Source organism: Clavelina lepadiformis, chromosome 4 (assembly GCF_947623445.1).
Source record: "Clavelina lepadiformis chromosome 4, kaClaLepa1.1, whole genome shotgun sequence".
NCBI lineage: Eukaryota > Metazoa > Chordata > Ascidiacea > Aplousobranchia > Clavelinidae > Clavelina > Clavelina lepadiformis.
The window spans coordinates 5,251,315-5,274,066 of record NC_135243.1 but is presented as its reverse complement, the minus strand read 5'-3'; the positions used below and the strand labels follow the sequence as shown (position 1 = coordinate 5,274,066).

The 22,752-nt window shown below is 32.8% G+C and overlaps 4 protein-coding genes and 2 long non-coding RNA genes across 10 annotated transcripts; 5 read left to right on the top strand and 1 right to left on the bottom strand.

Moving 5' to 3' along the window:
• Positions 1 to 2,128: 2,128 nt before the first annotated feature.
• Positions 2,129 to 3,547, top strand: LOC143452582 (uncharacterized). 3 transcript variants are annotated; one of them, XR_013115064.1, is made up of 5 exons: positions 2,129 to 2,196; positions 2,340 to 2,682; positions 2,768 to 2,862; positions 3,019 to 3,086; positions 3,332 to 3,547. XR_013115064.1 is itself a non-coding variant. In XM_076953613.1 (2 exons), the coding sequence occupies exons 1-2, from the start codon at positions 2,362 to 2,364 to the stop codon at positions 2,786 to 2,788; spliced, it is 342 nt and encodes a 113-aa protein (XP_076809728.1). In that variant the 5' UTR covers positions 2,295 to 2,361; the 3' UTR covers positions 2,789 to 2,863. The 3 variants fall into 3 exon arrangements, 1 of the variants encoding a protein (XP_076809728.1); XR_013115063.1 differs by lacking the exon at positions 2,129 to 2,196 and having other exon boundaries at positions 2,295 to 2,682; XM_076953613.1 differs by lacking the exons at positions 2,129 to 2,196; positions 3,019 to 3,086; positions 3,332 to 3,547 and having other exon boundaries at positions 2,295 to 2,682; positions 2,768 to 2,863.
• A 1,532-nt stretch (positions 3,548 to 5,079) lies between these two features.
• On the top strand, positions 5,080 to 6,248 carry LOC143453477 (uncharacterized). Of its 2 annotated transcripts, XM_076954825.1 has the most exons (5): positions 5,080 to 5,194; positions 5,255 to 5,443; positions 5,516 to 5,607; positions 5,785 to 5,848; positions 6,030 to 6,248. In XM_076954825.1, exons 1-4 carry the CDS (start codon positions 5,152 to 5,154, stop codon positions 5,806 to 5,808), a joined length of 348 nt encoding a protein of 115 aa, XP_076810940.1. In that variant the 5' UTR covers positions 5,080 to 5,151; the 3' UTR covers positions 5,809 to 5,848; positions 6,030 to 6,248. The 2 variants fall into 2 exon arrangements, with proteins under 2 accessions (XP_076810940.1, XP_076810939.1); XM_076954824.1 differs by having other exon boundaries at positions 5,089 to 5,443.
• A 2,457-nt stretch (positions 6,249 to 8,705) lies between these two features.
• LOC143452445 (uncharacterized) lies at positions 8,706 to 10,011 on the top strand. The gene is made up of 4 exons (XM_076953423.1): positions 8,706 to 9,181; positions 9,267 to 9,361; positions 9,504 to 9,571; positions 9,781 to 10,011. Exons 1-3 carry the CDS (start codon positions 8,773 to 8,775, stop codon positions 9,513 to 9,515), a joined length of 516 nt encoding a protein of 171 aa, XP_076809538.1. The 5' UTR covers positions 8,706 to 8,772; the 3' UTR covers positions 9,516 to 9,571; positions 9,781 to 10,011.
• A 1,132-nt stretch (positions 10,012 to 11,143) lies between these two features.
• Positions 11,144 to 12,500, top strand: LOC143452493 (uncharacterized). 2 transcript variants are annotated; one of them, XM_076953494.1, is made up of 4 exons: positions 11,144 to 11,640; positions 11,765 to 11,859; positions 12,002 to 12,069; positions 12,301 to 12,500. In XM_076953494.1, exons 1-3 carry the CDS (start codon positions 11,211 to 11,213, stop codon positions 12,011 to 12,013), a joined length of 537 nt encoding a protein of 178 aa, XP_076809609.1. In that variant the 5' UTR covers positions 11,144 to 11,210; the 3' UTR covers positions 12,014 to 12,069; positions 12,301 to 12,500. The 2 variants fall into 2 exon arrangements, with proteins under 2 accessions (XP_076809609.1, XP_076809608.1); XM_076953493.1 differs by having other exon boundaries at positions 11,144 to 11,667.
• Positions 12,501 to 14,124: 1,624 nt separating this feature from the next.
• On the bottom strand, positions 14,125 to 15,429 carry LOC143452727 (uncharacterized). Its single transcript, XR_013115094.1, has 4 exons — positions 15,314 to 15,429; positions 15,134 to 15,252; positions 14,938 to 14,995; positions 14,125 to 14,371 (listed from the first exon to the last, which is right to left on the bottom strand). It is a non-coding gene; the product is annotated as an uncharacterized LOC143452727 (long non-coding RNA).
• A 6,136-nt stretch (positions 15,430 to 21,565) lies between these two features.
• LOC143452777 (uncharacterized) lies at positions 21,566 to 22,501 on the top strand. Its single transcript, XR_013115097.1, has 4 exons — positions 21,566 to 21,672; positions 21,755 to 21,864; positions 22,050 to 22,119; positions 22,285 to 22,501. It is a non-coding gene; the product is annotated as an uncharacterized LOC143452777 (long non-coding RNA).
• The last annotated feature ends 251 nt before the right edge of the window (positions 22,502 to 22,752 follow it).

Genomic DNA, 22,752 nt, shown 5'->3' with positions numbered 1-22,752 from the left:
TCCAAGTAAATTGTCAACCATTTTTGGAATACCATACTCTATAAATTATTACTTTAACGTAATAACTTTGTTAAACATTCAGTGTCACCATAATTTGCACAAGTTTAGGGTTAAATGAATTGAATTTGAGTTCGTATGTGGAATGAAGTGTTTAAATTAACATTTGTTAAATTTTATGTGTTGCAATTATACATGTTTAAGGATCAAGTTTTGATTAAGCAGTTTTGTATATAGTTTGGTACTGTTAATTTGAAGACTGGGTACTTGAATTAATGGTTACAAAGTGTTATAAAATCTAACAATCATTCCCTGCATAAAAAAGCAAAATGGCTTGTGTGAAGTTTTTTCGTCGTACAAAGTTTAATTAGCATCTTACAATCTATCTACATTCACCAAGATTTCAATTTACTTGTCTTCTAATCTCCATCGAAGTCATACCAAGCAATTGTCCAAATTTCACATTAATCTTTAAACAAAAAATGTTACCAAGTTAATTATTTGACATGTTATTATCTGGCGACAGCTATTCGAGTACAATATGATGTATATAGTATGCTTAATACATATTCCGCAACCCTTTTCAACGGAAATTTTGGCATAAAAGTTGGTAACATTCCATATTGTAAATTAGCAATTTGCATTTCATTGTCTTGTAGCTGAACATTTCCATCTATTGATTCATTTCGATTTGTTTAATTTGTCATCTCAGATCTAAAGCTTCCCAACAATTCAAAAAGGAAGTGACCTAAGTGAAAAATCAAAAATGTTGTTAGGCACATGTTGAAGTATAATTTTAAGAAAATTTTGTGTATATTTACAAGTTTGGTTCTTCCATGTGGTTCATGTGCAGCAGATTTTTTTTATTTGACAAAATGTTCGACATTTTTGCGACAACCTTTTGCAGAAGTTGTTCTACATTATACAGGACGTCTACAAAGTCTGGGTACGTGGTTAAAAATAAAACAATCCTTACGGTAAGACCATCCTTCTCGTCCGCTTAAAAGTACCAACTAAATTCAATTCTTTAGACCGAGCCTTCATGCATTCTGGAACAAAATTTATTAGCAAAATTCCCTATATGTACACAGACCTTATGGACACCCTGTAGATGACATAGAGTTATATGTTATAAAAGCTGTATGTCAGAGTTCTAAATATTTGATTAATAAAATCCTTCATATTCCATTGTCAAAGCGGTAACATGAAGCTGTGGCTGCTTTTTACAAATTATGTTATCTTGGATACAAAACACAAAGGTTCTTGCAAAAAAACTTGTTTTTATAGGTAGATTGCTCGACAGAGCTTTCAGGCTTGTCCCAGATGCTTAGTGTACGGTGTCCCGTGTTCTTTATAACTGAAATAAACTAGGAAAATAGACTATACAGTAAGACACGCAACATCCTATATCAGTGTCTTGTCTACAAACAACATTTAAAAGTATGAAAATTTTAAACCATTGCAAATATAATAGAATTTATACATTACAATGACCTCTAAACTTTGCATGTCGTCTATATTCTAAGGACAGAAAACCAAAACTTCACTGAGATAAATCATTTTGAAAAAATTTATAAACATTTGAAGCAGCAAAACGTATGAGGCAGAACTTGTTTAACTATGCTGTGTTTAATTAGTCAACTTGCTTAAATCGTCACATTGTTTTATGTCGCAGTGTGCATAAAATTCAATGTTCTTTATAGTTGGTTTGATTCGTTTTTGAGTAACTGGACAGTTTGATTATTTTTTCATCTTTCTTTTATCTGTACTACAAGCCTTTGTTTGTCCAACCAGGCATTTTGGTATGAATTGTTATTGTAAATGTGAACGTAGGATAATGTATGACGTAACACAAATCAAGTGATGAACATAATTTAGTGATATGAATGTGCAAGTTTGTTGAAAGTATGTTGTTCGTTTTGACTGTATGATGCCTTGAAAATGTTTTATATTGTTCAAAATTAAACATCACTTTCGTTTTCGTATTTTGTCAAAGAATTTTTTGTTTGTTTAAAATCCTTACAAAATATTTAAAAAACAATCTCATGGCCAGCGAACCGTGTAGTAAAGTTTCTGGCACGGGTCACCTTCGTTGACCTCCTATCTACTGTCAGCTGAGCACGTGCTGTGCGGTAGGTAAAATTGTGCAGCAGAAAGTCAGAAATTTCAGTGTAACAAAACCAGCAATGCTACTTGATGGTGAGAATTTTCATGAGCAAGTGTTCCGCATTGTTGTTTAGATTAGAAAAATTATAGAAAATAAATCCCAGTGTATTTCCAATTCTATGAATAGAACACAACAATTTTCTTAAGATAAGATTTGTTATTAATCCTAATTTCAGTTTAATTACCAACACTGAGAGCATGCCTGAATACAAAGAAAAATACGAAAAGAATAAAGCCGATGGCGAGATGGAGGAAAGAGGAAATGCTGATAATACCGTGCATGGCGATGTATTAAAAGGAAATATCGAAAATGCGGTTGGCGGGAATGAGGTTGGAGAATATGTCGTGGGCGGGAATGTCGTTGGCGGGAATGACGTTGGCGAGAATGCGAGAGCAATGTTGAGTTTGTTAATTTTGCCGCAATCGATCGAGAGAATGCTGAACGAAGAAATGCGAGACACGGACTACTTGATAATGACGAAGATAGATATAATGATTTTGAATGTGTTTACGTTCTTTGTAAGTTTTCAAAAATGCTGCTCTGCAGTTCTAAATTCTAACAAATTTACTCCAAGTAAACCAATTTCAAACTTTTATTTTACAGGTTTTTGGTGTGGTCTCTTAGACGATAATAAATCACTTTTCGGACTTTGTGCCATTTTGATTACAATTTTGGTTGCGATCATTGTGATTGTGGCGGTATGCAGTAATACACATGACAGCTATAGAAACATTATTTGCAAACATTGTAGTTACTACAATGTAGTATATAAACATAATGTAGAAAGAAAATATACAATTTAAATTAAAACTATAATTGATAGGCTTACAGCAATTTGTTTCATAAATGTACAGGAAAAACTGTGAGAAGAAGATAAAAATGGTGAACAGACAAGCCCAGTACTGACAAACATTATCTACAGGTAAGAGAACCACATACATTTAATTTGTGGAATAGTGAACCTGTCACGGTTTTTGAAGAAATTATATATTGGAGTTTTGTTATTGCTTTGCTTCAAATGACGGTGAAAATAAAATTTACTTTAAAAAGAATGTACTTAGTTAATATATATATATATATATATATATATATATACATTTTTATGTTTATGAGTTTATGTATAGAAATAATCACAATGCTTATGTTTGTATTTCATGTTAACTGCAGCTTTTCCGCGATGCATCAGAAAAGTTCTTCAGTCAAACAAAACGTGTTAACATAACGGCAGATACATTTTTTTCTCTTAACAGGATATTTTTAAAATCCGTTGTAAAGTCTGCATGCCCCATATTTCCAGTATTACGTTGCTTGTAACCAATGCTATCGCCGACCATTTGTTTGTGCAAATTTATTTATTTAATAAAAGTTCATTAAACATGTCTAGCTTGGTATGCATAAAATGTGGTTACAATATTTCAGCCAGGATTAGCTGCGTTCAAATAGTCAAACAAGGACCTACAATGTCTGTCTACCCCTGGATATACTGCACAAAGATTGTTTCAAATAAACTTGTGCCCATTTAAACAGAGTGCTCAACGCGACTTTTATGGTTGTCCTGGAGGCTTGTTAAATGGCGTGCTGTCTCTTCCATAACTTTATTGTATGCTATGCAAATAAACTGCGCACGCAATATCCTGTAATGTCACTTTGCGAAACTCTAAAAAAAATTTAAACACATGATCATTTCAAACCAGTACAAATATCATGAAACTTATGGATGATCACGACCTTCAAACTTTGCTTGTCATCTATTGTAATGATAGAACACAAGAACTTTACTGAGGCAAATAATTATGAAAACAATTATAAAAATTGAAGCATCAAAATACATGCGAAAGAATTTGCCTAACTCTCCTTTGTTTGATTGGTCAGGTTGGTTAACGGACCACTCTACAGCATATATACCAAAATGTAACTAATGGAGATAGTGTATTAACTAAATATCAAAACTTAACTATTGTAACAAAAGTATAGCTAATGTAGCTACGATATTAGTTACATTAACTGCATTTGTTTTATTAGCTTCATTTTGGTATATAAAATGGTCGCAGTAGAACTTGCTTAACTCTGCTGTGTTCAATTGGTCAATTTGTTTAAGTCGTCACATTTGTTTCTGTCTCGGTATTATTATGTAAAATTCAATGTTTTCTATACTTGATTGTTTGATTCTTTTTTGAGTAACTGGACAGTTTGATTATTTTGTTTTCTTTCTTTTATCTGTACTACAAGCCTTTGTTTTTCCAAGTAGGTATTTTTTTATGAATTGTTATCGTAAACGTGAGCGTAAGATAATGTATGATGTAGCACAAATCAAGTGATGAACACAATTTAGTGACATGAATGTGCAAGTTTGTTGAAAGTATGTTGTTCACTTTGACTGTATGATGCCTTGAAAATGTTTTATATTGTTCAAAATTAAACGTCACTTTCGTTTTCGTATTTTTTCAAAGAATCTAGAGTTTTTCTCCGCATTCAGGTTCTCAATTTATTTCTCAACCGAAAAAAAGCAGTTTTAAAAACTCTCGAGAAATTATCCAATTAAAATAGTTTGCTTATGGCCAGCGAAGCGTGTAGTAAAGTTTCTTGCACCGGTCACCTTCATTGATCACTTATTTTCTATCTGCTGAGCACGTGCTGTGCGGTAGGTACAATTGTGCAGCAGAAAGTCAGACTTTGCAGTGTAACAAAACCAGCAATAAAGCAAAGACAACTTTGTTTAATACCCAGCGAAGCGATCCTACAATGTTAAGTGGTGTGGTGAGAAGTCCCATAAGCTGGGTACACTGCTTTGTTAACAGTTATTTGTTTGAACGATTTAGTTGGCTAGACTAAACGGCGTATAAAAGTATTTAAGACATAACAGGTTAAGGTGCTGTACAAATAGAAAAATGGGATAAAGTTTTCCATTTCTATCAAAGAATCTTTACAATTTTCTTAGGAAATAATTTGTTAATTTTAATTTTAATTGCGCCACCAATCCTGACAGCATGCTTGACTGTGAAAAAAAGTACGATGAAAGTAAAACTGATGGTGAGAATGCAACAAACGGCAATACCGCAAGTATCGTGCACGACGATACCTTAAATGCAGATATTGAGAATGTGAAGGGCGGAGATGCCGAAAGCGAGGATACTAAAGGCGGGGATTCCAGCGGCCGCGTTGCGGATTGCCGGGATGCCGAGGGCGGGAAAACCGAGAGCGAAGTTGCCACAATGGAGAACCAAGAAAGTTCGACTGAGATAGCGGAAAGGAACCTTGATTGCATATATGACGATGATTGTAAGTTTGAAACGACGCTGTGAGTTCTTTAAATTCTAACAACATTACTCACACTGAGCTTTTATTTTACAGATTTTTTTTCTGACCTTTGTGACACCAGAACATTTTTGTTGCTAGTTAACGTTGGCGTTGCATTGTTGCTTGCGGTCTTTGCATATGTTTTGGTATGCAATATAGTCGTTAGCTATGCTCTTACTCGATAAACTCAACTTTCTATATGTGTTGTGATATATAAACTTCACTTTTTATTATAAAACGTAAACATGTATCATATATATTATATCATGAACAAAAGATGCAATGCAACGGATAACAATGTTGTTTACTTATTCTTTGTGCAGGTAGGTTTGTTCAATTCAGACTAAGCCATAGACCAACCCAACCCAGATAAAAATTGTCTTGAAGGTAAGAGAGACGAATATGATTCTAAAAAGTTGAATCGATTACGATTTTAATATAATTCATAAGAGTATTTATGTTTATTTTTTAAATATTACCTTGGAGGAAGATTATGTTTTGAAAAGAATAAATTTAGTTACTGGAAAAATAATCACTGACTCCTTGTTTTGATATTTTATGTCTGTAGCTTTTTCATGCTACATCAGAAGAGATCTTTAGCTACATAAAAAAACGTGCTACAACGGCTGTGGGTAGACGTCTACCTCAACAGGATATTTCTAAAATCCGTTCTGAATCCCTGTATGCGTAACGTTTTCAGTATTGAGTTGTTTATAACCAACATTATCGCAGATCATATGTTTATGCAAATTTATTAATTTAATAAAAGTTCACTAAAGATGTTCAACTTGTTATGCACAAAAGTCTATTGCAGTGAACTTAAACCCGGGGTTTATAGCTGCCTTGGAACTGTCAAACGAGCAACTTCAAGTATCTATACTCGTGGTACTTGAGTAACTTGTTATTTTCTGTTTTCCAGCTAATCCTTGATTTAATTCCATCCAGATCAAACCTTTACCTTTAATAAAACTTTCGTCAAAGTAAATTGTCAACCATTTTTAGAATACCATATACTCTATAAATTATTACTATAACGTAATAAGTTTGTTAAACATTCAGTATCAATATAATTTGCACACGTTTAGCCTTAAATGGATTAAATTAAATGTTAAATTAAACATATGTTAAATTTTATGTGTTGCAATCATACATGTTTATGGATCAAGTTTTGATTAAGCAGTTTTGTATATAGTTAGATACTGTTAATTTGAAGACTGGGTACTTGAATTATTGGTTACAAAGTCTTATCAAATCTAATAATCATTGCCTGCGAAAAAAGCAAAACGGCAAAGTTTCATCAGCATCTTATATTCTATCTACATTCACCAAGATTTCAATTTACTTGTCTTCCAAACTCCACTAAAGTCATACCAAACACACTTGTGTAAGTTTCATATGAATCTTAAACAAGAAATATTCTCAAATTAATTGTTTGGCATGTTATTATCTCGCGACAGCCATACGAGTACAATAGGCTGTACATAGTATGCTTAATACATATTTCACTTCCCTTTTCAGCGGAAATTTTGACTTGAAAGTTGGTAACATTCCATATTGTAAATTAACAATTTGCATTTTATTGTCTTGTAGCTGAACCATTTCATCTTTGATTCATTTCGATTTGTTTAATTCGTCATCTAAGATCTAAAACTTACCAAGAATTCAAAAATGAAGTAACCTAAATGAAAAATCAAAATTGTTGTTAGGCACATGTTGAATTATAATTTTAAGAAAATTTTGTGTATATTTACAAGTTCAGTTCTTCCATGTGGTTCATGTCCAGCAGATTTTTTTTGTTGTGACAAACTGTTCGAGATTTTTGCGACATAATTTTGCAGAAGCTGCTCTACATGATACAGGATGTCTACAAAGTCTGGGTGCATGGTTAAAAATAAAACAATCCTTACGGTAAGACCATCCTTCTCGTCCGCTTAAAAGTACCAACTCAATTCAATTCTTTCATGTAATTCTTCATGCAATCTGCAACAAAATTATTAGCAAAATTGCCTATGTACATAGACCTTATGAACACCCGGTAGATAGCATAGAGTTATATGTTATAAAAGCTGTATGTCAGAGTTCTAAATATTTAATTAATAAAATCCTTCATGTTCCATTGTCAAAGCGGTAACTTGTAGTTGTGGCTGCTTTTTACAAATTATGTTATCTTGGATACAAAACACGAAGGTTCTTGCAAAAAAACTTGTTTCTATAATCAGATTGGTAGATTGATGGTAGATTGCTCGACAGGGCTTGAGGCTTGTCCCAGATTCTTACTATACGGTGTGCCGTCTTTATTATAACTGAATGAAACTAGGAAAATAAACTATACAGTAAGACACGCAACATCCTATATCAGTCTCTTGTCTACAAACAACTTTAAAAGTATGAAAATTTTAAAGAAGTACAAACACAATGGAATTTATACATGACAATGACCTCCAAACTTTGCATGTCGTCTATATTGTAATGACAGAAAACCAAAACTTCACTGAGATAAATCATTTTGAAAAAATTTATAAAAACTTGAAGCAGACTTGAAAATATGAGGCAGAACTTGTTTAATTATGCTATGTTTAATTAGTCAATTTGCTTAAGTGTTCACATTGTTTTCGGTCTCAGTGTGCATAAAATTCAATGTTCTTTATAGTTGGTTTGATTCGTTTTTGAGTAACTGGACAGTTTGATTATTTTTTCATCTTTCTTTTACCTGTACTACAAGCCTTTGTTTGTCCAAGTAGGCATTTTGTTATGAATTGTTATCGTAAACGTGAATGTAGGATAATGTATGACGTAACACAAATCAAGTGATGAACGCAATTTAGGGATATGAATGTGCAAGTTTGTTGAAAGTATGTTGTTCGTTTTGACTGTATGATGCCTTGAAAATGTTTTATATTGTTCAAAATTAAACGTCACTTTCGTTTTCGTATTTTGTCAAAGAATTTTTTGTTTGTTTAAAATCCTTACAAAATATTTAAAAAACAATCTCATGGCCAGCGAACCGTGTAGTAAAGTTTCTGGCACGGGTCACCTTCGTTGACCTCCTATCTACTGTCAGCTGAGCACGTGCTGTGCGGTAGGTAAAATTGTGCAGCAGAAAGTCAGAAATTTCAGTGTAACAAAACCAGCAATGCTACTTGATGGTGAGAATTTTCATAAGCAAGTGTTCCGCGTTGTTGTTTTGATTAGAAAACTCAGAAAATGTAAACCCCCGTTAATTTCCAATTCTATGAATAGAACACAGCAATTTTCTTAAGATATGATTTGTGATTAATCCTAAGTTCAATTTAATTAACAACATTGAAAGCATGTCTGAATACAAAGAAAAATACGAAAAGAATAAAGCCGATGGCGAGATGGAGGAAAGAAGAAATGCTGATAATACCGTGCATGGCGATGTATTAAAAGGAAATATCGAGAATGCGGTTGGAGGGAATGTGTTTGGCGGGAATGTGTTTGGCTGGAATGTGGTTGGCGGGAATGTGGTTGGCGCGAATGCCGAGGACGGGAATGCCGAGGGCGCGAATGCCGAGGGCGCGAATGCCGAGGGCGGGAATGCCGAGGGCGGGAATGCCGATGACGGGAATGCCGAGGGCAATGTTGAACTTGTCGATTTTGCCGCAATCGATCGAGAGAACGCTGAACGAAGAAATGCGATACATGAACAACTTAATGACGAAGACAGACTTGCTGAATGTGAATATATTTACGTTCTTTGTAAGTTTTCAAAAATGCCCCTTTGCAGTTCTAAATTCTAACAGTTTTACTCGAAGTAAACCAATTTCAAACTTTTATTTTACAGGTTTTTATTGTGGTCTCTTACACGATATTAAATCAGTTTACGGGATTTGTGCCATTTTGATGGCAATTTTGGTTGCGATCGCTGTGATTGTGTCGGTATGCATTAGTGCCAATAACAGCTATAGAAACATTATTGAGAAACATCATAGTATAAAAAAATATTGTAGAAAGAATATATACAACGTAAATTGTAACTATAATTGATAGGCCTACGGTAATTTGTTTCATAAATGTACAGGAAAAACTGTGAGAAGAAGATACAAACGGGACACAGACAAGCCCAATACCGACAAACATTATCTACAGGTGAACTAGAATAGTGAACCTGTCACGGTTTTTTAAGGATTTATACATTGGATTTTTGTAATTGCTTTGTTTCAAATGACGGTGAAAATAAAATTTACTTTAAAAAGAATGTACTTAGTTAATGTATATATATATATATATTTTTTTTTTATGAGTTTATGTATAGAAATAATCACAATGCTTATGTTTTTATTTCATGTCAACAACAGCTTTTCCGTGATGCATCAGAAAAGTTCTTCATTCAAACAAAACGTGTTAACATGACGGCAGATACATTTTTGTCTTTAAAGGAAATTTGTAAAATCCGTTGGAAAGTCTGCATGCGACATATTTCCAGTATTACGTTGTTTGTAACCAATAATATTGCGGACCATTTGTTATGCAAATTTATTTATTTAATAAACTCTCATTAAACATATCTAGCTTGGTATGCATAAAATTTGGTTACAATATTTCAGCCAGGATTAGCTGCGTTCAAATTGCCCAACAAGGACCAACAATGTCTGTCTACCCCTGGATAAATTGCACAAAGATTGTTTCAAATAAACTTGTGCCCATTTAAACAAAGTGCTCGACACGAATTTTATGGTTGTCCTCGATGCTTGTTAAAAGGCGTGCTGTCTCTTCCGTAACTTTATTGTATGCTATGCAAATAATTTGTGCATGCAATATCCTGTAATGTTAATTGCAAAAGTCTAAAAAGATTAAAACATATGAATATTTCAAACCAGTACAAATATCATGAAACCTATGGATGATCATGACCTTCAAACTTTGCATATCATCTATTGAATTGATAGAACACAAGAAATTTACTGAGGCAAATAATTATGAAAACAATTATAAAAATTGAAGCACAAAAATACATGCGACATAACTTGCCTAACTCTTCTTTGTTTAATTGGTCAGGTTGGTTAACGGACCATTCTACAACATATATACCAAAATGTAACTATTGGAGATAGCGTATCTACTAAATATCAAAATTTAACTATTGTAACAAAGTATAGCTATTGTAGCTACGAAATTAGTTACATTAACTGCATTAGGTATAGATTAGCTACATTTTGGTATATAAAATGGTCGTAGTAGAACTTGGTTAAATCTGCTGTGTTTGATTGGTCAAATAGCTTAAGTCATCACATTTGTTTCTGTCTTGGTATTTTTATGTAAAATTCAATGTTTTCTATACTTGATTGTTTGATTCGTTTTTAAACAATTTTCGTTTTTCTCCGAATTCATGTTCTCAATTTATTTCTCAACCGAAAACAAGTGGTTTTAAAAACTCTCGACAAATTATCCAATTAAAATAGTTTGCTTATGGTCAGCGAAGCGTGTAGTAAAGTTTCTTGCACCGGTCACCTTCATTGATCACTTATTTTCTATCTGCTGAGCACGTGCTGTGCGGTAGGTACAATTGTGCAGCAGAAAGTCAGAAATTTCAGTGTAGTAAGACCAGCAATGCTACTTGATGGTGAGAATTTTCATGAGCAAGTGTTCCGCGTTGTTGTTTAGATTAGAAAACTTAGAAAAAATAAATCCCAGTCAATTTCCAATTCTATGAATAGAACACAACAATTTTCTTAAGATATGATTTGTGATTAATCCTAATTTCAATTTAATTAACAACACTGAGAGCATGCCTGAATACAAAGAAAAATGCGAAAAGAATAAAGCCGATGGCGAGATGGAGGAAAGAGGAAATGCTGATAATACCGTGCATGACGATGTATTAAAGGGAAATATCGAGAATGCGGTTGGCGGGAATGAGGTTGGAGAATATGTCGTGGGCGGGAGTGTCGTTGGCGGGAATGACGTTGGCGAGAATGACGTTGGCGAGAATGACGTTGGCGAGAATGACGTTGGCGAGAATGACGTTGGCGAGAATGACGTTGGCGGGAATGTCATTGGCGGGAATGTGGTTTGTGCGAATGCCGAGGGCTGGAATGCCGACGTTGGAAACGCCGAGAGCGACGTTGTGCTTGTCAATTTTGCCGCAATCGATCGAGAGAATGCTGAACGAAGAAATGCGATAAACGAACAACTTAATAATGACGAAGAAAGATACGGTTTATGTGATTATATTTTAGCTAATTGTAAGTTTTCAAACATTCTTCTTTGCAGTTCTATTCTATTCTATTTATTCTAACAAATTTACTCGAAGTAAACCAATTTCAAACTTTTATTTTACAGGGTTTTTGTGTGGTGTCGCAGAGGACACTAAATCATTTTACGGGATTTGTGCCGTTTTGATTACAATTTTGGTTGCGATCATTGTGATTTCGGATGTATGCAGTAATGCACATGACAGCTATAGAAACATTATTTGCAAACATTATAGTATATAAACATACTGTAGAAAGAAATTATACAATGTAAATTGAAACTTTAATTGATAGGCCTGCAGTAATTTGTTTCATAAATGTACAGAAAAAACTGTAATATGAAGATAAAAATGGTGAAGAGACAAGCCCAATACCGACAAACATTATCTACAGGTAAGAGAACTGCTTACAATTAATTTCTAGAATAGTAAACCTGTCACGGTTTTTTAAGGATCTATTCATTGGAGTTTTGAAATCGCTTTTGTTTTTAAATGACGGTGAAAATAAAATTTACTTTAAAAAGAATGTGCTTAGTTAATGTATATATATATACATTTTTATTTTTATGAGTTAATGTATAGAAATAATCACAATGCCTATGTTGGTATTTCATGTCAACAACAGCTTTTCCGTGATGCATCAGAAAAGTTCTTCATTCAAACAAAACGTGTTAACATGACGGCAGATACATTTTTGTCTTAGCAGAAAATTTGTAAAATCCGTTGTAAAGTCTGCATGCGCCATATTTCCAGTATTACGTTGCTTGTAACCAATAATATCGCGGACCATTTGTTACGCAAATTTATTTATTTAATAAAAGTTCATTAAACATGTCTAGCTTGGTATGCGTGAAACTTGGTTACAACATTTCAGCCAGAACCAGCTGCGTTGATACAAATAAACGTGGAACTACAATATCTGTCTACGCCTAGATATACTGTACAAAGATGAAAAAACTTCAGAAAAATGTGTACCATCTATTGTAATGACAGAAGGCAAGAAATTCACTGAAATAAAAAAATTTTGAGAACAATTATTAAAACTAAAGCACCGAAATACATGCGATAGAACTTGCTTAACTCTCCTCTGGTTAATTGATCAGTTTGCTTAATGGACGAACGGGGAGAACGGACCACTCTACAGCATATATGCCAAAATGTAACTAATGGAGATAGAGTAGCTACTAAATATCAAAATTTAACTATTGTGACAAAAGTATAGCTAATGCAGCTACGAAATTAGTTGCATTAAGACATTAGTTATATTAGCTACAATTTGGTATAAGTAGGGGTCGCAGTAGAACTTGTCTAACTCTGCTGTGTTTAATTGGTCAATTTACTTGAATCAACACTTTTCTTTCTGTCTCGGCATTATTATGTAAAATTCAATGTTTTTTTATTCTTGGCTTGAGTCATTAATGATTATCTCGACAAATTGATTATTTCGTCATCTTTCTTTCATCCATGCAAGTTTTTTAATCTTAGATTCAACATGAGTCTAGTGATGAACACATTTTGGTAGAATGAATGTGCAAGTTTGTGAAATGAGTTAACTTTTATGTTTGCTATGATTTAAGTCTACGATTGTTTGCTATGAAAGTAGAATATGTTTAAAAAATTCGTACATCTTAATTCTGTAGAACCAATCATAATGTATATTCTTTTTTCTATTTCATTCCAACAGGTTTTTTATTCACTAATGAGATCTTTGACGAAACAATACGTGTTAACACGGTAGTAGATAAATGTTTATAGGAACAGGATATTTCAAAAATCCGTTATTAAACTCTGCATGCGCAACATTCCCAGTATTACGTTGTTTGTGGCTAATATTAACGCCAATATTGTTTTCATTTACTGTTTCTTACCAATTTTTAAATAAACATCATGCAAACTTCCTTATCCATTCAATGCGTTTTTTCCAATGAAGTGTTATCTAACAATTCAAAAGCTGCTTCTTAAGTTATAACCTTGGCTACGTTTTACAAATAAGATTAATAAATATATCGTTCATACTCAACTTCACCTACCAAGTTATTATCTCTCAGGTTTAGGTTTGATAAGAGCACATGTTTTTAAACCAATGTCAAACAACATTATTGGGCGTTTTTCTGATTGAGATAGGGGGAAAAATGTGATGAGTCGCCCTCTTGGCAAAAAAACATGATTTCTAAAGTGACGGTGATGAAAACAATTAATGGAAATGCAGACATGAAAGTTCGTATAAGGTTACAAAGACTGTTGAGCTTCACTATTCCCACCTTTCTATGCAAATGTTCAACCTTTTCAACTCGAATCAAATAATTAAAAAGAGCTTATATAACATTTCGGCTTATTAACTGCTATGTTACATCCTGCAATTTCTTAAATTATTAGCGTTAATGTTAAATTAATGTTTTTTTGATTTTAGTTGTATAACAGCTACTGTATTATAGACCTCGCAGAAAGCAATTTACACATGAATTCAGATACACTATACACTGTCTTCAAACTTCATAGACTATAAACTTTGCAAACTTAAATAAGTTTTCTTGCTTTGTATAATGAATAGAGTGTATTTTTAATAAACAAAAACTTGCTATAAACTTCAAATCGTATGCAGTGTTTATTACTACCAATATACTAAAATACCAATATTCAAAAATCTTTCTGTTGACGAAAAACTTATTCTTTCGAATTGGAAGTGGCCATTGTCGCTGTTGATAAAAACACATCAAGTTTATTCCTTATTTAGTGATTTACATTATGATTAGATCCTCAAGGAAGGGTCAAGACCAAAAAATGACATAAAATGTTATTCGTTTCATTGTATAATAAACTTACAAAAAGAATGATTACTCTAAAATCCTCCATGGGGCTCTGTGAAATTTTGCATGTCAATTTAGTATGCTTTGGACTACTATTCCATAAACATTCATCAAAAAAAACACGATTCAAACTTTTTTAACAGTAGCGCAAAATAAATATTAAAACTTTGGGTCGAAATATCCAATTTTAGCTACTTTCATGTTAATGTTTAGCATAATTCTGCACGCGACCTTGGATATTGAAGCACGCCAACTGCTAGCATAATACCCTGGCTAAAAGTTAACACCAGCCTTCTGCTTGGTTTAAACAGGTTTTTTAAAGCTCTACGTAGGTGTGCAACAAAAACATGGAGATCTCAGTTTTAAGTCTTTGAAGCCTCCTTTAAGACACACTGCCTTATGCCTATGTTTATTTCCAGAAAAATTATAAAAGTGGTTTGATACTGTAGACTTACATGAGAAATTCTGGACTGTACAGATTTCGTAGCCGTATTCAGTTGTTACAGAATCCTCCTGAGTAAAAATTTATTATTTGGTATAACATGTAGTTATTTAAAATTATATCGTTGTTCCTGCACATTTTCCTTTTGGTCAAATGAAAAAAAAGCACCCAATAAACACTAAAAGCTGCATATTAGTGAAAAGGCAAACCTTCATCTTTTCTGCGATCATTGCGAAAATTATGTACCAAACTATCAATATGAGAAACGAAAATACATAATCCCAGACAAACTTCTGTAACGTTGTTTCATTGAAAGAGGTCTTTTGATCTGTGAAATAATACAAAGAGAGTCAAATGGGGAATTGAAGAAAAAACTAACAGACTCTTACCAGAATTAGATTTTTTATGAGTTTTTTCGTCTTTCGATTCGTCGTTGTGAAACATCTGGAGTTTAAATTAGATCAACACAAAACAAAAATAAAGCTGTTTTCTGAAAACATTTTTTGCGCTTGGTTAAGATATTGCCAGTAGCACAGCAAGGAGAATGTCTGCCTATATTGCACTCTTGTACCAAATAATGCGCATGACTAGAAATACTCAACCTCAAACAGTTTAATGAAAAAAAACAATTGTAAACGCTTACAGCTTACAGCCTAAATGATATACAGTATCTTCACTTGATTCCAATATTTTTACTGTATACGAAACGCGAAGCCAAATATAATGACAAGGTAAAGCCACGACTTTTCCAGATATAAAAAACAATGTCGAAAAACAAAACATTGTTAAATGACATGAGGAATTAAATTTCACTCAACGCCACACACCACATGCGCACCTGACTGAAGAAAGGTCAATGAACCTGTCCGCTGACGCAAGGCTGGTCTCACGCTCCACTGAACACCAGAAGATATTTTTAAGGATTTTTGAGGATTTAAAATTGTTTGTTTGCGTACGTCACGTCCACACCAGAGTTTGTTTGTGCAAAACAGCGCGCACATTTGTACACAGATTTGATTAACATCGCCACGCAAAACATAGTATTTGTGATGTGACAATCCTCAAATCGTATCGAAAATTAGTGAACGTAGACCACAAATTATTGCACAATAGGCCTATCTCGTTTTCTCTGGCACCGGCAATGGCACCAGCGAGCTGATGTGCTCCAATTTTAAAAATTTTATCTAATTTTGAACTATTTAGGCTAATGAAATACTGGTAAAGTAAATTACATTTATTGGCGAATAAAAAGTAATACAGCTGTCTCAGAAATGTTGTAAATTTAACAAAAAACATGCGTATCACGTGTCGGCCATCATTACACAATAAAACTTTTAAAAACAAAAAATTTTCACTGCACCATATTGGTTGAGATACTGTAGTAGTTTAAACTTTCCTTCCGGAAACTTACTAACAATATAAACAAAAAACTAGTAATTTTGTTCTTTTGACATGTTTAGGTGAAAAGTTATTGGACTTGATTTTAAGACATACTTCATTCTTTACTTTAATGGCATTTTGCACAAAACTAAATAAACTTGTAATATTATTCAGGTAGCTTTGCAAGTGGTGTTTATTTTATTGAGTTTTAGCTGTAACTGTTGTTTGCTTTTGTGTAGGATTTTGTTCCAAATAATTTGAAAACTCGCTATTTTGAATCATATCATGTGTACTACAACAATTCTGTCTAGCGTAGTCTTCTTAATTCAGATAACTTCGATAGAGAATGTTTTTATCCTTTCAAACTATTGGCAAATTTATATATAATCTTACATCGAGCTAATGCTTGATTAAAACTAGAATAGGTTTGAGCTTTTTAAAATTCCATTTACATAAGTATTTAATTTATTTAATAAATTACATTTACATAATTCTTATAATATTTAGGGATTTGATTTAGTACTTAAAGAATATTTAAGAAACTGGTTTTACATTTCATTTCTGATGTCTATTCATTTTATAGTTTTCTTCCTTTATCTTGTTTACTTGCTTACGTTACCGGTTACTGTGTTTGCTGGATTGTGAAGTAATTTGATTCGAATGATGCCAATTGATAAAAGCCTTTACTTGCAAACAGGGAAATTTTTATAAAAGCAATATGTACAAAGAGAGTCTTGACTTTTATTCTTCGCCACCGCAATACGTGAGCAAAACTTAATTACAAATCGACCCCCTGCGCAAACGGCACCAATCACATATAGGCGAGATGCAGACAAGCCTCCATAAAATACGGACGGCCAAGCAATTAAAAACACGAAAGTTCGAAATACTTAAAACAGTGATGAACGCACAAAGAAATTAAGGATAAAACACGCACATGTAAAATACCTAAAGTAGTGACGTCAAAAGACGAAAATACAGTTGGCACTGAATAAAACAGACTACATATTGTTACAGTACGTGCGTATTCTAGAATGTACAGATGACAACACGACTCAGCGGTTGCTCAGTTCTTAAGTTAATATCTAATATAGATAGCAAACGAAGAATTGCACAGAAACAACGATCAAACAAAAAAACTTATAAGGGTTTAAAGCTTTTCTTTTTCTCACGTCACGGAAACATCAGACATACAGACATCAGACAACTTACGTGCAAAATATTCTGTATTGTTTTACAAGGTAAAGTTTGCTTAAATTTGAGCAAGACTTTTTTCCGAGCCTTAGGCAAGTTTCAATTGATTCACGCAGTTTTATTTCTTGTCTTTGATATTTTATGTATTATTGCCCGAATTTAAAACCGTTTGTGAAAACCACTGAATAGGAACAAGCATTGTTAATACTTTGCAAGCAATTCCCATGACTCGGAATATGAGTACCAATGATAATAAATTGTCATAGATAGACAACTTTTCTGAACTTTAAAGTTAACAAAGTCAATAAATTTTGTCGTTTTGTATCTCTCTTTGTACATGTAGTCAATTCTAATAGACATTAGACTTAAATTTCCATAAATTTAATAACATTTATTGAATTGTATTTTGATGGGCATCCCATGGGATGGGCTGGGATGGGATGGGACAGGCATGAATTGCTATAGGATAGGATGGGATGGGACAGAAAAAAATGTCCCATGGACAAGCCTTCATTTTCACCGACCTTATCCCAGTCAGCGGCGCATTTCGTGTGCGATGTTCTAATTTGTGCAAGGTGTGCTTCACTTCAGTGATACATTGTGCATACGTGGGTTGGATTAGCAACAAGCTTTGTCAGTAGATTGCTGAAAATGTTTAGTAAAGCTAAAAAAAACAAAAAACGTCAGTTTTAGCTTTTAATTTGTACAATTGTTTACGCAAAGTGGGCTATAGATATCAATAATGATGTTCATACAGCGAAAAGGGTTGATATTTGCAGCCTTTTTAACAGAATGCAGAAATATTTGAGTGAACTGGGCCAGTGATAAAGCAAGTAAGATCCAGGGTTGCCATCGGTCTGGACTCAAAAATAAGAACGACTAGAAAACGAAAGAAGAATAGTACCTTAAACAGAAGAATCAACTTAAATAAGAACGAGACAATATTTGCAAGTTCTTAATCTATGTATCTATTTGGTACAAAGTGGTATGCGAAAGGTGCCGTAATGCCCAAAATGCCCAAAATGGACTCCTTTGACCTAAAAATAAGACAAATATAAGGACGCAAGTGAAAAGAAGGACATTTCTTAGAAATAAAAACAAAAATATTTTCTAAGAAACAGACCTTTAAAATAAGGACAAATCTCAGAAATAAGGACGGTATGGCAACCCTGCCTATATTTCAAAAAAAATGTCCAAAAGTATTCTGAAAGTATTGTTATAATAAGTAATTATGATATATTTTAATGGTGTACTTGGTGCAAAAATAATTATCCCAAAATATGCTGAAAAAATTAAAGCAAATTTCGAACTTAGTATGACGGACGCCTTTCATTAAAGTGTGGTTGAAAGTGTAAATTAGTGAAATTTGTTTTGGATTGATCACGACTTTGCATGTAGACTTTAGGAGATGTTCGTAGTTAGCATTTAGATAAATCACAAAACATTTACGTAATAAATAGTTTACCACTAAGTAGTATTGACAAATTGTTTATGCATATACGTACTAACAACCATGTGATGGTGAAAGATTTCATGAAAGATTTACGTAATTTACCATCACAGACCACTTTAAGGATTGCAATGGTTTCATTTTGCTTTTTGTTTCACTAAACCATTTATTATTGCTTTACCTTTTAGCCATTTTATCAAATCATCTAATATTGCTTGGAGCAATAATGTCTAAATTCAGTTTATGGGCTTTACCAAACAATGGCGAAAGCGAAGTTTTTAACGACCAGCAGATATTTTGTACACTATTGTAAGTCCTTCCAATACAAACACAGAAGTCCACAAACTAACCTTTTGTTATTTTTCAGCTGGTATTTGACAAGATTGTTCATAAATACCATACTGGCAAGTTTTTCCGTTTTGGTCAGCCTACTTTTTCATTTCGACCTGCTGCTTCGTGATTGGTACATGCCGACTTGTCTTGGCAGTCGGTGTATATTTAGCATTATGGTTATTAAATAGCTGTTTTATGTTTACAGCAACTTCATTGGAATATCAAAGAAAAAAAATTGCTCAATGGAGACTATCTACGCAAGCGGGATGTAAATTTTTGTTATGAAATATAGTATTTATTGCACACAATTGTTACATCTCATTGCTAAACGGCAATCGAGAAATTTAAACACTTTTAATCTGTAGCGAATCCTATTTTCAAAATTCAGTTCCGATTTCTTTAATGGCATCTATTTCACGTCACATTAATAACATACAGTACAAATCCCAAAACATTTTGATTAAAACATAGAAACAATCTAGAATTTTCGAATTTGCAAACTGTCCACAGTATGAAACTTCTTGGAAAAAAGGTCTGTAATATCAAATAAAAGGTCACTTTATAAAAAGCAATCAAAGATATTCAAACTTGTTTCTAATTGTGAAGTACAGGATAACAAAATAATCAAATAAACGAAAAAGTCAGAAATTTATGGCGAAATGTGCCTTTCATGTAAAGGTAGCAAGGATTGCAATGACAAGCATATTGTCAAAAAAGCATTTTTGAAGTTTTGTTATGGCGATGGATTAAATGAACTACAGCAGAGCAGAAATAAAACGCTTTAATGAATGTAAAAGAACAATAAAAAACTACTTGCAAGCACTCATTATAAAATAAAGCATGCAATGAGCTTGGCCATACGACGTGTTTTAACTCACAAGTGTAATTTGGACAGAGAAAGCTTTATAAAAACAATTTAGAAATTGTTGATTTATAACGTCCAGCGACTAATGACTATGAACAACTACTCAGACTTCAGACAAAAATGTCAGAAACTTATTAAAATCAAGATCAGTGAAAAGTTTTCATTTCTCCAAAAGTTGTCTCAATATCTATTTTAAAATTTACGTTTTGGACACTTATAGCTATAACTGAAAATATTTGGTTGGATATGAATATGACTACATTTCAGGCAGAACAATTTTCTTTAATTGTATGAGGAGTTTTTAGATCTAAAGATTTCCTACATCGAACCTCAGAAAATTGACTTTTCGGATTAAAATACATACAGTTTGTACAATTTTTAAATGCCTTTTAATGACGTTATCATGATTGTAACGATGTTGGTAAGTTGTTTATTAATTTAAAATGTAAAAAAATCTTTAAAAAAATCTAAGCTTATTTTGGGTTTATTTCAGTTAAAAATTTAATCAAATTCTAAACTAAATTTTCTAAAGTTTCTAAAATTTTATGTATATATTTCATCACGATTTTTGGTTTGCTAAAAATTGTTTCAATGACTCCAGCAAAACCGAAGGTAAATCGATTCAGTTTTTAAAGTTTTAGTATAAATTGGAAACAGCAGGATGCAAACCTTGCGCTTTCTTATACATAAAACATCCAGTAGCATTAATACTAACAAGGAAAGCTCATTTCCATATACGGCAGTGCAAAAAAGTTTGCAAGCACATCTCTTTGTAATTTTGGTTTGTACCTGTGTAGCCAACTAAAACTACGTAAGAAGACAATCTTCCATAGCAAACTAAAAATTAAATTTACGAGAAAATGTTAAAAATTTGAAACATTGTTTCATCACTCAGCATATTTTTCGTTACGAAATTATGCTACAGTCACTTATCTTCATCAGTCCAGCTGATGCATGATGCGATAGACGATAAAATCGTTTTCTAATTGTTCAACATCGTTAGTTGTAAACTGGGATGTTTGTTTACTAATACAACACTTCAATATAATCTCCATCCAAAAAAAAATAATCCTGAAATTCCGAAAAATTAAAAAAAAAATTTTCTTGTTCTTGATCAGTGAAGTGTAAACCAGCCTTTTTGAATCGATCCCCTTCAGGGCTTCTCGCTTGCCAATCAGCGAGGCACGTGCTGTGCGGTTGTTGCAATTGTAAATCACAGACTTATACTTCATTGTTAAGCTGCTTGGCTGTGGTCTGGCGATGACAAACTTTCGTCAGTGGGTTCTTGAGCTACCTTTTTTCATATCATAAGTCATATAGTTTCTGCTTCAGCGTTTAATGTTTAATAAAGTTTATTAGAAAGAGCATATAAAAACATGGAAAATTTGCCAAATGAACAGACTGAATATTTTATTTTTTAGTGCAGAATCTTAGTTTTGTTTGACCATACACTTTAGTTTCTAGCACTGACAATATGCCTGAAAACATCCCACTAGAAAATGTTTACGGTAACGAAAACGATGAATGTAAGTTTTTCAAAATGTTTTAAGTTGTGTAATCCACAAATTTCCCAACTATAATTATACATAAACATGTTTGTGTTGACAGTTTCATTTCCCGGGTTTTGTGAGTGGTGTTGTCACCGTCGCACACAAATTTGTATGTCGATCTTAGTTTCACTTGGGACTACTTTTATTGTTCTAATATATTTTATTCAGGTACATCAGTGTAAACTGCTTTAATATATTGAACATTAAATATACGTACACTATACAACTTAAATGTATTTTTTTCAGTATAAATTTAAATGCAGTATTGTTGATCACAGATTTATAAAGTTTTGTCAACGAGATCATTAAGTAACGAGAATGATCAAAAAATAATTTTGTAAAACTTTGTGTAGGACAAGTCTTTGACAATCGAAGGTACAAATCATTCCAGCGTTGTTAGGCAAGTAGCAAACTTATTCGAAGGTAAGAAAGTTGTGTCTAACTAACTAATAAGGTAGTATAGTCCATTACATTTTTTAAGTGTTTTGTAAATGTTTATTTATGCTTCTAACGAAAGAAATAGAATGTTTACGAAACTTTGCGTTAAGTAAGTTATCAAAACATGAATTTTTCATCTTCTGTCAACAGCTTTTCGATGCACCACGAAGAATCTCACTTCAAACACAAGTTATTGTGTTGAGGGTGGATAGAAGTTTCATGCATAAAGAATACTTTTAATTTTCATTATGAAATCTGTAACATTCCTGCATCTGCATCATAGTAAGTCATTATCCGTTATCGCGCATCATTTCAGTAACCTATCTCAAACACAGCTATTTTGCATACAGTTTTTACTTCAATAAAAGTACAAAACAAATGAAAGGTGTCTTGCAGATTTGATAACCCCAAATATAGGTACGTCAAAATTTACGTCCATGTTAATTTCACCAAAGGAATATGATACAGATTAAATTATTATTTAAGATAATACAATTAGGCCAACACCATTAAGACCAATACTGAATCGTGTATGGAAATGGCGAGATAACTTGTCGATTTCATGGAATTTCTCATACCATAGTGAAATTATTCTGGTAATGGTACTGTTTAGCTAAA

Excerpts from the sequence above, each read along its gene's own strand:
- LOC143453477 (XM_076954824.1), top strand. The coding sequence starts at position 5,152 with ATGCTTGACTGTGAAAAAAAGTACGATGAAAGTAAAACTGATGGTGAG. Across the intron at positions 5,444-5,515 it reads TTGCATATATGACGATGATT|ATTTTTTTTCTGACCTTTGT; the intron begins GTAAGTTTGAAA and ends TTTATTTTACAG. Across the intron at positions 5,608-5,784 it reads CGGTCTTTGCATATGTTTTG|GTAGGTTTGTTCAATTCAGA; the intron begins GTATGCAATATA and ends TTCTTTGTGCAG.
- LOC143452582 (XM_076953613.1), top strand. The coding sequence starts at position 2,362 with ATGCCTGAATACAAAGAAAAATACGAAAAGAATAAAGCCGATGGCGAG. Across the intron at positions 2,683-2,767 it reads TGAATGTGTTTACGTTCTTT|GTTTTTGGTGTGGTCTCTTA; the intron begins GTAAGTTTTCAA and ends TTTATTTTACAG.
- LOC143452445 (XM_076953423.1), top strand. The coding sequence starts at position 8,773 with ATGTCTGAATACAAAGAAAAATACGAAAAGAATAAAGCCGATGGCGAG. Across the intron at positions 9,182-9,266 it reads TGAATATATTTACGTTCTTT|GTTTTTATTGTGGTCTCTTA; the intron begins GTAAGTTTTCAA and ends TTTATTTTACAG.
- LOC143452493 (XM_076953493.1), top strand. The coding sequence starts at position 11,211 with ATGCCTGAATACAAAGAAAAATGCGAAAAGAATAAAGCCGATGGCGAG. Across the intron at positions 11,668-11,764 it reads TGATTATATTTTAGCTAATT|GGTTTTTGTGTGGTGTCGCA; the intron begins GTAAGTTTTCAA and ends TTTATTTTACAG.